The following is a 13641-nucleotide window of genomic DNA, read 5'->3' on the forward strand; positions in this document are numbered from 1 at the left end:
GTAGTCTGGTGAACGGTGCCTGGTGTCCTTAATTAGTGTTGCATTGACGGTTTTTGATTGTTATACACTACACAGTGTAGTTTCTGTGTTCCCATCGGGTCAGGAGTCTTAACTAACTGTTGGACAGAGTTATTGTGTGACCTGCCCTGGAGCAGAATGTGCTTCACCCCCCCACATATTTCTTAAGGACATACCATCCTTCAAATGAAGCAAATGTGATGGGAAACATGTTAATGTATCTTTGTCTTTCAAATGTTCAAGGTTCCCCGAGCAGCACGTTTCACAATAAAGTTCTTAAAGTTAGATTTCGCTCTCAGTGTACTGTACTCTGAAAAGATGTGCAGAACCTGTAAGACTTGTTTGGAAAGTGACATAATCAGATTTAAAATAGTCTGATTCACCTGAGAGACCAACATGAAATATAAATATCGCTGTGGGGAGAAAAACCCTTCATGCCTCAACAGTATGTGTGTTTTAGATGTGACTGAAAATAACTAATAAATAAATCCAGTCATTCATTCAAATGAAAACTTATGAGAGCAGGTGTCATGATGAAGTAGATTGAAGCAGGTAAACTCGACAAAGGTTGATTCACCTTTAATAAACTAAAAAGTAAGCTGAGTTTTTTATGGGTAAATAATAATAATAAATAATAATTATTTAAAGTAGAGTAATTTGATTTGTTAAAGATCTGTCGCTCTCTCTTTTGTGGACTAATGGTCTGCCCAGATAAACTAGTTCCTTTACTTGCACCGTAAAGATCTTCTGCACAGTAACAAACTCTGCAAAACATAAACAGGTCTATTGTTTGTTTGTTTGTTTTGTTTGTCTGTCTGTCTTGTCTGAGTCTGATGAACCTAAAAATACAAAGTCCAAATGCACCAAACTGGGCTTTCAGTAGCTAACTGCTGTCACTGGTGTTTACCATTGTTACATAGCAACATATTCTAATTAATCCATTAAAACTAAATGAATTTGTGATAATTTCCTGTTTATTTCCAAACCACAGCTCTTTAGGGTGTTGGAAAATAATGTCACATCTGCAGTGACTGCTGCTTTTTATTTTGGATGCATGCCTGTCACTGGTATTCCAGTTATTTGGGGATAAACAACCCTGATCTTGTTGGTATGTGGGATGTCAGGAGTCTTTAACGTGGACTCGAAGCTCCTGTGGAGGAGACGGAGCTGAGCGCACAGCCTGTTTTTGTTTACGCTCACACTCATGTAAAGTAGGTCAGGACGAGAGGAAGCTCGGTTACCGTGATTTTTACCCACTTACCTAACTTACACGTTTGTGGCTTTTGGAGGCAACATCTCGGTTGTGTTGTCAACGATTTTTACAGCAGCTCTTGTTGAGAACAAGAGGTAGGTGATGTTAAAACTGTCATTTTAACTATCCGGGGATGTAGCAGCTAATGGAAAGCTAACTAGCTAGCTAGTTAGGCTAACTAACCTTAAGTCTCCAGTTGTCTTTGACTTATTATTTGGCCAATAACCTGTGCATGTACCGATAATTAGCAGCATTTACTAATGCATTAGCTTGAATTTAACTTTGATATCACATGTTCACGCTAGGCACCAAGCGTTAGCTGCTGTTTTTAGCTAGGCTAGGTGGCTAACTAGAGCTAGCTATTTAGGTCAACAACATTGCACGTTACTAATGTCAATTTGTGCGATGTGACATTGGTGTTTATAGTGTGAATAGGTTGTTAACAGTTTGTTAGCATTAGATTAAGTAGTTAGGATGATGTGTGCTTCTCTGTAGTCGATTTATTTGTGGCATGCTGCGGTTAATGTAGCTCCATAAATCAGTGTAATAATACACTGATTTATGGAGCAACATTTTCCTTCATAAGATTATCTACAATAAAAGAAAGGGTCAAATAATAACTGAATTCAAGATAGGATGATATTAAGAAGCTGTTATTTCTTGTGTCACACGGTTTTATTAGGGTTGTATGTAATTTAAAAACCTTACAGGTGACATGATGTGCAGAAATATATGTATAAATATATATAAAATATATAATTTGGAGAAATTTACTGCTAAAGTGAGAAAAGGTTAGTAGAGGTCGTTATATATCAAATCTGAATCCAGGCACAAACGTACACATTTAGCATTTAGCATGTATGTGACTTGTTTATGGAGATGTATAACCACAGAGCAGAAATCCTAGTTTAAATAAAATCTGAGTGTCACACTGATTTTAATTAGTCTTAATATGTAAATTTTAAATTTGTAGCATTAAAAATAAATGCAAAAATGCAGCTTTGTGATTTGAAAACAATTGAAGATGATTCATTGTTTAGTCATTTTGTTTTTCTGCAGCTGGGCTGATGCTGTTCTTCTAACATCTGCACTAAACCTGAACTGACCGTCAGGTTTTTCCACCGGTCAGACTCGGTGTTGCTGCCATGTCTAGACGAAGCAGGAACAGTCGTGCTTGGAGATACGTCTGGGGTGGCATACGGCGAGATGCTGATGCCCGAGCACTGGTGTTGGCTTCTGAAAGTGAAGAATGGACTTATGACCGCCTCGAGGTAAGAATACAGTGCCAGTGCATGTGTAAGGTTTTGTGTCATATGATGCACTGTAGGCAGGAGATGGGATGTGTCACTGTGTATAGAGGTCTGGCAAAATGCACCTCAGGGATCCATGTGAAGCTGAAAGTCTTTAGTTTGCCTGAGGCCATTATACAAAGTGTGTTTGTTAATGTGCTGAGTGTTCAGCTCTTTGGATGCTTTGTATCAGAACTAATCATTTTCCACAGAAAGGAGTGCATCTTAATGTTATGCTTTTAACGTCCATCCAATCATCCATTTCATTTTGCAATTCATTTCTGTATTGTTGCTCTTTTAGTACAGTGACTCAGACTCTGAGGCAGACTTTTCTGCAGTGATGGTCCCTCCAGTCCCGAGCGCAGTTCCTGTCACTGGGGAGTCCTATTGTGGCTGTGATTCACAGGCTGAGACCAGCTACAACCCTCGTCTGCGAGGTTTTCATCAAATTAAAGACTGTCACTGTGGAGAGGACGATCAAGGTAGACCACAGCTGCTGCTGTTTTTCAAAAAGACGAATAACTGGTAAACAAAAAATAAGCATTTCTTGTTTCATTAACTGTGGATAACGTCTGGCGTTTTAGATTTTGACTGGGCGTGGGACATGGACAGTCGTTCAACAGCAACATTACTGAGTTGTGACAATCGGAAAGTGAACTTCCACTCTGAATACAGCTGTGGTACAGCTGCAGTCCGTGGTTCCAAGGAGCTGGCTGACGGGCAGCACTTCTGGGAAATCAAGATGACGTCCCCAGTTTATGGAACAGACATGGTAAAACCTCTGTTTTGCACAGATCTAAATATTTATATTTATTCTTCCCCAAAAAATCCAAAGTAGAGCAAAAGTTAATTAAGATAAGGACCTAATGGAAGCTGTGTGGCAGCTCATCTTTTTTGTTTTCTAATATCTCTTTATTCCTGTGCAGATGGTTGGCATTGGTACATCTGATGTGAACTTAGACAAATACCGACACACATTCTGCAGCCTGTTGGGAAAAGATGCTGAAAGTTGGGGTCTGTCTTACACTGGTAAGACCACAAAAACATGATGTCATGTAGTAACTGGTCCAAATGGTTTATGTATGAGCTAGATATCATTGAGCTTGTTTTACTTTTTCAGGCTTGTTGCATCATAAAGGAGACAAGATGAACTTCTCATCCCGTTTTGGACAGGGGTCCATCATCGGAGTCCATCTGGACACGTGGCACGGCACGCTGACTTTCTTCAAGAATCGAAAGTGCATTGGTTAGTGATGCAACCTTGGTGACTTTACATCCATGTTGATGACATGTATCCATCATGCATGTGCAGATTTAACTGAGAGCAGAGGCACTCCTGCATTAATGTAACTTTTGTAAAGTATCATTGCACAGTTTCCTCAAAACTAGCTTCTTCCTCCACATATAAAGTCTGCAGAGGAACAAGCTAATACATGTGAACATAAAACCCCTAATTTTTTCAATCCAGGTGTTGCTGCCACAGAGCTCCAAAATAAGAGGTTTTATCCGATGGCCTGCTCCACAGCAGCGAAGAGCAGCATGAAAGTGATCAGATCGTGCTCTGCACCCACCTCCCTGCTCTACCTCTGCTGCGCTCGCCTTCGCCAGCTGCTGCCAGACTGTATAGACACTCTGGACGTGTTGCCACTACCGCCAGGCCTTCGTCAGTTGCTCCACAACAAACTGGGTTGGGTGCTCAGTCTTAATAGCAGTACCACAGAGGAAACCCCAGATGGGCCTGAGCGCCCCTCGTGCTTGCCTGCCCCTCGCCTGACTGGACCGTCCTCCTCTGAGAGTGACTCGGAGGGTTGTACTTCCGACCCTGAAGCCTGTCAGAGGAAGAGATGCCGCTGGACGTGACTGCGCAGTTCGAATCTTACCTCCTTTTAAACACTGGCAGACATTACTGTCCTCTGGCATCGGATCTGCTTCAAGATCTTTTCTGCATCAGTGTTAAACGTTGTGGAACAAAAAACCTGGATCTGTTGAGTAGAAGGAGTGTTAGGAGCAGTATTCCTGCCGTCACCCGGTCTTTCCATTCAGACATCTTTATGCTCCTCATACACTCAGTATCCAAACCATCTTCAGTAAAAGGTTGAAAGGATTTGGTGTTATTTTGTCAGCCAGCAGAATTTGTTTCCATTCATGTGTGGGGATTAGTGTACAGTAACTCTACGTAACACTAAAGTCATGCATTGCCAGATTTTGATGGTCATCACGGAAGATTTGCAAAAGACCTGGTTTTACAAGTGTATAGCCATTGTGTGTTTTCGTCCTGTATGCAAATGATGTACATTGTGAACCTAAATGCTATTGAAAGCTTTATCAACGTAATGTGTTACCTGTTTCACTGGGATCTGTAAGAAACAATTGTTAATCTTTATTTCATCACAGCGCTGAAGCTACAACTTCAGATTTTAAACTGACATGTTTGAAGGAAATGATGTGAACTTGAGTGTTCTCTGCAGCTTTTCATCCTCCAACAACGACAATGAACCTTTTTTGTCTTTCATCTTTCTGATATCTCTTATTAATCATCAGATTCTTGAGTGAAATATTTGTCGCAATCATGTCAACATTCACGTGTCTTTAACTTCAAGTGTCCTGTTAAAATTGTGTGCTACTTGTGTGTAGAGATTATGAATTTCCTCTTTTCTAGAAACTGTAACACTATACGTTGTTAGTTAGTGTAGCTCTTTTAAACCCGATCACGAGACAAATAGTTAAGCATCTTTTCATCACTCTTACACCTGATGATTCTTTTAGATTTTTAAAAAAAAAGTTAGTTTATTCGATAGACAGACTATTAGATTATGAGCAATTTTAATGTTTTGTACTGGTTTATGCAAGTTTATTACTTTGTTTTTGTTTTTTCTTGAGGCCTTGTTCTGTCCCGTTCCTCTTAATCTTTTCAAAAATCCTTTTTGCATCAAACGCTCAGCCCCTCTTCACCTTGGAAATGGCTTTTTAAACTTGCAGATTTCTCCAATAAACACCAGTTGTGATTGATTAAATTATAATGGATTTAAGTGATGGTGAATAATTGAAGACATTTCACAGAAGAAAACTAATCTCAGCATGATTAAAGTAATGTCTAGAAACCTCTATTACTGTGTTTAATCTACCTCCCAGCTCTCTGTATGTAAGCTTAGTGTGTTTCTAACAGTGATATCTTTTAAATATGATTTTCTGTGGAGATTTTGATACACTGGGAAAGCATGTTACAAACATTTTACAGCCACCTATCAAGGCTACTGGGGCTGAGCATGGAAGGATTACTGAAATCTGTGCAAGAGAGCAGGAAATGCATGACCTTCAGTATGAAGGGCCAGTTCAAGAGACACAAAATGTGTAAAAATGGATGCTAAACAAGTATGAAAAGGCATGCAAACACCACAAGGATACTAAAGATTTGAGCAAAATAACCAAAAAGCGACTAAAGCGAGTATGATACGACACAAAACGACTTGTGTCACTCTTTTTCTAGCTATAGGTCTTGCTCTTGTATATGAAGGTGGGGGGCTAGAAGTTCTGTCCACCTGGTTGAATGGTGTTAAAAGATCAATTTAAGTCTTGATTCATTGCTAACAGGAGAAGCACACTTCCACTACAACATGTAAATAATTATTTTATTGTCTTTGGTGTACCAAAGTATAACAGTATAATAATAGAGATTGGCCTCTGTCACCAATCTCTGATCACGTTGACTCGTCAAGGTCTGGGTTCAATAACGATTTAAGGTACTATGCAACGCAAGCATCGTCTGTGATAAATGTCACCAGAAGGATTAGGTGTGTGGGTGTTATTATGGGGACACTGGAACAATAACAGTGGTGATGGAACCACAGGACCACGCTCATCAGTGATAAGTAGTAACATGACGACTTTATCAGAAACCTCCTCCAGTAGATCCATTAACCACCAAGAGATTAGTTGTTGTCCTGCAGGTGTGTTTTCTTTTTCACGGCATCTGTCTTCACATTGATGCATCCAAGCACTTTTTCTTACTGTTCTTCTGTAAATAAAAACTTCTAAGTGTTTCTTCCATACCATGTCATATTAATACTGTATGCGAAGGCGCCTTTTTCTGTATAACTTATCAGCATGATTTTCAGCTGAAAATAAAATGTATGTTAAATATGCACAAAGAACTGAACTTGATCATAATTTACACAGTTTGTTGTGTGTTGTTTAACTTTGTAGCCCAAAGGATCTGACCAATATTTGACATTTTCTCTAGTTTGTTGAAATTTGCCAAAAGAGTCAAATGTCTGTGCACTTTTTATGCAGTGTTTTTTCATTCTGTAATAATTCATTCTAATCAGTATTCACAAATAGGTTATTTCCTAAAACTCTTTCAGTGTAAGTTACAAGAGAATGTATCTAGTCCTTGTTCTGTCCTAAATTGTTTTCAAATGTAAATCTACTGTCTGTAATATCAATAATATGCCTTTCTAATAATGCAGTGTAATTTGTCTCTAGTATAAAATTCTCTCTGTGTTTCTAACTTTGGACAGTGTCCACTTGATTTGGCAGATTAAAGTTGCACTAACCCTAGACTAACAAGTAGTAAACCTAACATTTTAAATCCAATTGTACTGTAAAACATTAAATTTGTTCAGAAAATTAAGAATATTAGTGATTTTAATTTAATTCATGGGAACTTGTTGTAATACTATTACGCTACCTGAAGCCTGACTGTATTTTCTTCCTGCGGAACTAATGCGCTCTCCAACTCTCATACGGAACAATTTGTGTTGGGACCGGTTGAACGGAAGTCGTGTTCCGCGTTAGCTTGCGGAGGTCAAGTGAACTTGGCACTGTTCACCAGAGTCGTTCAGGTATTGTAATTATTTATATTTGCAAAGTATAAATAGAATCACCTATTCATATAAAAGTAACTAAAATGTACTCATCGGTGTCGGAATATGAACTGATTTAATGGGTTGTTTTATAATCTAACGCTAGCTAACTGCTAACTCATGTTAGCCTTGTTACGTTGTAATATGTTTATGCTCAGACAGTTATCAGACAGTATATCATAGAATCTCTTCCTGAAATAGCAGGTCAGATATGCGCCTTAACTTCTTAATGTACCTAGAACATTTTCCTCTCTTTCAGAACAAACGGTGGCTGGTGTTTTCTCAGTGGAGGAGCTGCTGAACATCACAAAGTCATGGCGAAGAAGAAACGACTTCGTCTCATAGCCGAAATGGCTCGGAAGATCCGGGCGTACCGAGAGCTGAAGTCCCGGCCTCGGGACTCCCAGAAGTACGCCCTGGACTATGCCACAATGAAGCGGCCTCTCACGGGGAAGGCATTGCCCGTGATGGCCTGGCAAGATGTCCGCAGAGAGAACCGCCTCTTCACCCTGCTGGCAAGCATGAGGATGTTCGGAGTGGGCCGCCTCTTCACCCGCAAGTCCTGGCTGGAGGACCACACAGAGCCCAGCTACTGGCAGATCACGAAGGTCAAGGTGGACTACACATCTGAGGTGAGCATAGATCACATCCACTCACTGTAACTAAGTGTATATCATGTAAAATAGATATACCATTATTTGAGTAGAAATTGGTGAAACCATAGGTGATTTGGTTGCTAAGTCTGAATCAATATACTGTTTCTTGTGTTTTCTAGAACATGGATCATGGCAAAGCATGGGGGATCCTCACCTACAAAGGTAAAATTTGACTGTTTATACACAGTAGAGTAATACAAGCGATAGTGATAGTGAAGTTAGAGGTAAATGGGTTTTCGGTCTAGGACACATAGATCCCTTTAACCCTGAGACAGTTACTTTCTCTTATATGCTCGCCGGCAAACCTCCTGCTGAGTTTGAAGAAACTCTTCCAAGCTCATCAATTTGCAGGACGTAGTGAAGTAATCCCAGAACTTCTAAGATCAGTCATGAAATTTAGAAGTTATCACAGTAAAATGTAGGTCATTATCTCTAGACTCACCTTTTACATAAAATCACCTGCCTCTATCCAAACTGCCTGTGGTAACTTTGTTTCTTTGTGCTCTGCAGGAAAACAGGAGAGCGAAGTGAAGGAGGTGGACAAGGTGATGTACCACGACTGGCGCCTGGTTCCCAAACACATAGAGCAGAAGTTCAAAGACTTTGAGCCACTCCCTGAGCCTCCTTTGACCTATGTCCCCTACCCTCCACTGCTCCGTGCCATGATACTGGCCCAGGAGAGGAAAGCAGGGGGTATCGCAGTGACAGAGGAGCCCCTCTTGCCTTTAAAAAGGGATGTTCTACTGAGCAAAGACTATTTCCGAAGGCAGGAACAAGAGAGGCAGAGGAAAGAGGGAACAGCGGTGTGATATTCCTTCATTAACACAGCTTGTTAATCACGAACACTTTGGACCAAATCAGTGTTCACAGAAGGAGAAGTTCTTTCAACAAACACTGGAAGTCCACAACACTTTTAAGTCCCAAAAACCCTGGACTTGAGTCATTTCTCTGCTTTTCTCATCCAAAGCAGCTCTGTGTGTAGTATGTATAATGTTCTAAATATTAAATTTAGTGTAAAATGACTGTTGTAAATGATTTGTTGATGCTCTTGTCTCTGCATTATAGAATACTTAATAAGACAGATGTACACATGCATATGAATTTGTTACTCAAAATACACTGCTCGAAAATCTTTATTCATTACATAGTAGAATAGTGCCAAGAACAAAATAGAGTAAGAATCATACTCAAAATAAAAGTGGAAATGTCAGATCACAGGCGATCATCATGAGGTTCAGTAGTGTTTGTGGCCTGCACGTGCCTGTATGAACTCCCTACAATGTCTGGGCATGTTGTTGATGTTCTCCTGGAACAGGTGGTGCGACGTGGTGTCCGTGGATGGAACAAGACATGATGTCCCAGAGGTACTTGATTGGATTCAGGTCTGGGGAACGGGCAGGCTAGTCCAGAGCATCAATGCCCCCTCCACATCTCCCGGTATCTCCCCCATGCTACTGAGCCTGTGCACATCAATGCCAGGGTGCGCATTGATGTGCCATCCTGAGCTGCACTACCTGAGCAACTTATGTCGGTTGTTGATTCACATTCAGTGTTGCTTCCTAACTGGACAGGTTGATAACCCGGAAGTGTGATGGACTTGAACTTACATTGGAATGATTATATTCCCTTTATTTATTTGAGCAGTGTATAAAAATACAACTACACCAGGTTAGTAAGAAAATATCCCAGATTAAACAATAGTGTGAACCTGCAACAAATGCAGCAAAGTGGTCAAATAAATGAGCTAATAAACACTGAGGACGCACGGATACGTACGTGCTGACGTCCCACGCACGTCAGGTGCGTCCCGCTCCTTCCGTCCTTCCAGCGTGCTCCGGCCACTATGATCTGCCTGATTCTCTCTGTGTTTGCTCAAATCTTTAAGTCAGGTTGGTGTTATATCTGTTTGTATCTCATCTTCCATTCACCATTTTTTAAAAACTTTATAATACGCTCACAATGTCCACCCCGTGTGAGCAGGAGAGGCAGCTTCACTGGAGGAGACCTCGGCTAGCTGCTGCAGAGGGACTGATCTGGTGAAACAATGGAGGAATGACCCATTCACAAACTTTAATATTATTTTTCTACTAACGCTAAGTGTAACAGGCGTTTTTTTTAGTGCCCTGGCTTTAATGTGTGGCTCATGTGGCACCCCAACTGCAATTTATTCGCAGTTATTAGTTAGCCCTTATCCATGACCCTCATGAATTAGCATAAATCTGTTCACAGCGCTAACGGTCGGGTTCCGTTAATTAGCCGGCAACGGTTAAACATTTCAGCAGCACGTTTACAGACATCTACCGTTGTTTGGTTGATATGTTCAGAATCTGTATATATCCTTCTAATGATCCGGATGTAAAATAATTTCGCCTGCTGCACAATAAGAAAAGGTTTTTAACCAGTTTTGCCAAGTTACGATTGTTCCCAACGTTAGGCACAAGATGATCCGCCATCTTTGTTTTGATTCAAAACCTGACTTGCTACTTGGGAAACGAGTGGAATATCTTTTTCATAATTTAGTAGACTGAATATTTTATTATCCGGATCATTAGAAGGGTCTTTGGGGAGTCCACTGATGCATTAAGACAATTGTATGGGTTTTAATTCGACCTCCGTTTTAGTTTTTTACATGACCGGTTTAATATAGTCTGCCGTAAGGGTATTAGTAAAATACGTCATAGCATGCAGAGTTTTCTGTGGTTTACTGCCCCTGTTTAACTACAGCTCTTTATTTTACTAAACTATATATAAAATAAATTGACTCATTTTTAACTCTTACAATAGAGTCTGAAGCTTAGATTAGTGCACACTTGATTCCAACAGTGGCTTGTAAAACTAACATGCATGTAATTCCTGTGTGTGAGTACAGGCTGCAGAGGTTTTCTGCAAACAAAATAAAACTCATATCTTGTTTTTCATCACTGATTCTCCACCTAACACAAACATAAACACAGCTATTTACTGTGTCTTTGACCGTTTGTTATAACTGATTGTAGGATGGACCGGGGTGAATGAGCGCACCTTCATAGCTGTGAAACCAGATGGCGTGCAGCGGAAATTGGTGGGAGAAATTGTGCATCGTTTTGAGAAGAAAGGGTTCAAGCTGGTGGGCCTCAAACTCATCAAGGTTTGTGGAGTATAGTTCTCTTCTAAAATATTTTCATTTTCTCCTTTAATCAGCCTTTGAACTCAATCTGTTTCTGTGCATCAGGCATCTGAGGATCTTCTCAGGGAACATTACTGGGACCTGAGGTCGAAGCCTTTCTTCAGTGGACTGATAACGTACATGAGCTCTGGACCAGTTGTTGCGATGGTGAGATTCCTCAACATACTGCACACAGTATACTTGATGCTGAGATAACATGCACAGATGTTTCTAGTCCAGATTTGTTTCCCATGAGCCTCATAAGGTTTCTGCAGAAGTACTAACCAGCTCATCTACTTAAATAAAAATGTCATTACCACAATGTAAAAATACAGTTAGAAGAATCCTATATTGAAAATCAAAGTATTTGATTATAATCACATTATTCTGCAGCCATACATAAAGTATAAATAAACAAGTACAGTGTGCATGCAAGTGCATTAAAACTGCATAGTACTTGAGTAAATAAACTTTATTATCCACAGGATACGAAACTCTTTCAGAGGCTTGATGCATCAAATGTAAAAGTAAAACTGTAAAAGTGTTTTTCAGTCATGTACATGTTCAGGTTTCTGTTTGTTCAGGTGTGGCAGGGTTTGGGCGTGGTCAAGACTGCACGTCAGATGCTGGGAGAGACCAACCCTGCAAACTCGCTGCCTGGAACCATCAGAGGAGATTACTGTGTGGAAGTTGGCAGGTAAGATCACCTGATAATTGAGTTCTCTGAAGGAAAACATGAGGGAGAGTCATTTATTTAAACGGCCTCAGTAAGTGTTTGAATTATTGAGATTCTGGAGTGTTCCTCCTTGTTCCTTCCTGACTGTTGTGTCGTGTCCGTGTTGCAGGAATATAATCCACGGCAGTGACTCTGTGGAAAGCGCCCAGAAGGAAATCTCTCTATGGTTTCGTCACAACGAGCTCCAGCGCTGGGAGCACAGTGGTGGCCGCTGGATCTACAACTGACAGCGATCATGTGCTGCCAGTTCGTTCACCGTCCTGTAGGTAAAGGGGTGCTTTTATTTCTGAGTCATTACTGCTACACCTCAGAGGAACCTCTGTTCAACTTTAGCAGCTTGTAGTTACATGAGAAATGGGCATCTTTGCTGCTCACAGCTTCATTCTTTGGTATCTTAAGTACATTTCTGAGGTGAGATGACTTTACAAAGCAAAAAAAAATGCACTAAGTGAGCTCCTAACTTGACTTAACAGTATCTGCTTCTGTTACAGTTTTCATTGTAGCTTTTTTTGAGATCATGTTTACAATTTTGAAGCAATAAAGTCCAATTCATATAGTTAATCCTAAGATGTTACAGAGCAGCTGCATTTAAATCCACCCTGAAGTAAAATTCTATTTTAAAAGGAACAGGAAACTTGATCTGTATGGAAATATAGAAATTATCCACTGTGTGCAAAGTATTTATTGCACAAAACGTCACATAAGAGCTTTGACAGCCAATAACAACTATTTACTAGCTCACTGAAGAGCATGTAACCACCACAGTTATCACCTGTTCGTTAGCTTCCTGTGTCCTTTTAAAATAAAAACTATTCTGTAAGGGTGTAAAAACAACTTGAATGTAATTATGAGTAGAAGATTTGAAATGATGCCTAACAGCGTTGCTGCTCTCATTCAGTTTTTATAATGTGATGTTTTATTTTAATTTTTGTTTTAATTTCCTCTCACTGTTACTTAGCAGGATAATACCAGTAAATAGTTGATGCAGTTTGAGTCTAACTGCAGTTAAAGTGGAGAAAGTATTAGGCTCTGCAGGTATTAAGTACCAGCTGATAAATAATAATAGCAATGTGTTGCAGGTGAATGAAATATAGTGCGCAAAGTTTTCAAATTCATTGAACTGTCATAGATTATAGGTCCAGTTTGTAATTAAATCCTCACATAATACATACACTTAACTTTAGTTTTGCACTTTAAAAAGATCAATAATTTGGTAGTTTCACATGTTTCTGCCCAACAATTACACAAACTGGACATGTGAATTAATGTGTGGCAGGTTTTTCTGTCTCATCAATAATTAATTTCTAGCAGTTTCCAGTGGATATTGATGTTTAATATTTCCTACTGCCTGCTACAAACCACACTACACAGTTCCCTAAACAAACACTACATGTACAAATACCTGAAGAGTTTGACACTTTCTCCATCTTATCAGCTGCGTAATCTGTTCACGGATAATGTCAGTAATTAAATGAATTCCAGGTAATATTTTGTAAATTGAGCAGGAAATTTAGCTGAAAGGGCACAAACATGTAGATTAAAGAGCATCATGTAAAATTAGTTATTTTCCATGTCCCAGCCAGGTTGTTTAAATTTATGCTTTTATAAAACATCATGTGGAGAAATGTCAAAAACAATAAATCTCATGTTGAACTCCTTTTTAAAATCCTTTCGCAGTGAACT

General features: G+C 39.8%; 3 protein-coding genes across 3 annotated transcripts; all 3 read left to right on the forward strand.

Moving 5' to 3' along the window:
• The first annotated feature begins 1017 nt into the window (after positions 1 to 1017).
• Positions 1018 to 6715, forward strand: spsb3a (splA/ryanodine receptor domain and SOCS box containing 3a). The gene is made up of 7 exons (XM_026361163.1): positions 1018 to 1365; positions 2330 to 2541; positions 2861 to 3041; positions 3144 to 3331; positions 3486 to 3588; positions 3680 to 3805; positions 4028 to 6715. The coding sequence occupies exons 2-7, from the start codon at positions 2416 to 2418 to the stop codon at positions 4417 to 4419; spliced, it is 1116 nt and encodes a 371-aa protein (XP_026216948.1). The 5' UTR covers positions 1018 to 1365; positions 2330 to 2415; the 3' UTR covers positions 4420 to 6715.
• A 588-nt stretch (positions 6716 to 7303) lies between these two features.
• mrps34 (mitochondrial ribosomal protein S34) lies at positions 7304 to 9266 on the forward strand. The gene is made up of 4 exons (XM_026359301.1): positions 7304 to 7400; positions 7681 to 8053; positions 8197 to 8239; positions 8588 to 9266. Exons 2-4 carry the CDS (start codon positions 7736 to 7738, stop codon positions 8884 to 8886), a joined length of 660 nt encoding a protein of 219 aa, XP_026215086.1. The 5' UTR covers positions 7304 to 7400; positions 7681 to 7735; the 3' UTR covers positions 8887 to 9266.
• A 607-nt stretch (positions 9267 to 9873) lies between these two features.
• nme3 (NME/NM23 nucleoside diphosphate kinase 3) lies at positions 9874 to 13611 on the forward strand. The gene is made up of 5 exons (XM_026359318.1): positions 9874 to 9966; positions 11074 to 11204; positions 11289 to 11390; positions 11807 to 11919; positions 12068 to 13611. Exons 1-5 carry the CDS (start codon positions 9921 to 9923, stop codon positions 12183 to 12185), a joined length of 510 nt encoding a protein of 169 aa, XP_026215103.1. The 5' UTR covers positions 9874 to 9920; the 3' UTR covers positions 12186 to 13611.
• The last annotated feature ends 30 nt before the right edge of the window (positions 13612 to 13641 follow it).

This window comes from Anabas testudineus, chromosome 8 (genome assembly GCF_900324465.2).
Source record: "Anabas testudineus chromosome 8, fAnaTes1.2, whole genome shotgun sequence".
Classification (NCBI taxonomy): domain Eukaryota; kingdom Metazoa; phylum Chordata; class Actinopteri; order Anabantiformes; family Anabantidae; genus Anabas; species Anabas testudineus.

Excerpts from the sequence above, each read along its gene's own strand:
- spsb3a (XM_026361163.1), top strand. The coding sequence starts at position 2,416 with ATGTCTAGACGAAGCAGGAACAGTCGTGCTTGGAGATACGTCTGGGGT. Across the intron at positions 2,542-2,860 it reads GGACTTATGACCGCCTCGAG|TACAGTGACTCAGACTCTGA; the intron begins GTAAGAATACAG and ends TTGCTCTTTTAG. Across the intron at positions 3,589-3,679 it reads TTGGGGTCTGTCTTACACTG|GCTTGTTGCATCATAAAGGA; the intron begins GTAAGACCACAA and ends TTACTTTTTCAG.
- mrps34 (XM_026359301.1), top strand. The coding sequence starts at position 7,736 with ATGGCGAAGAAGAAACGACTTCGTCTCATAGCCGAAATGGCTCGGAAG. Across the intron at positions 8,054-8,196 it reads AGGTGGACTACACATCTGAG|AACATGGATCATGGCAAAGC; the intron begins GTGAGCATAGAT and ends TGTGTTTTCTAG. Across the intron at positions 8,240-8,587 it reads GGGGATCCTCACCTACAAAG|GAAAACAGGAGAGCGAAGTG; the intron begins GTAAAATTTGAC and ends TGTGCTCTGCAG.
- nme3 (XM_026359318.1), top strand. The coding sequence starts at position 9,921 with ATGATCTGCCTGATTCTCTCTGTGTTTGCTCAAATCTTTAAGTCAG. Across the intron at positions 11,391-11,806 it reads CTGGACCAGTTGTTGCGATG|GTGTGGCAGGGTTTGGGCGT; the intron begins GTGAGATTCCTC and ends CTGTTTGTTCAG. Across the intron at positions 11,920-12,067 it reads TACTGTGTGGAAGTTGGCAG|GAATATAATCCACGGCAGTG; the intron begins GTAAGATCACCT and ends TCCGTGTTGCAG.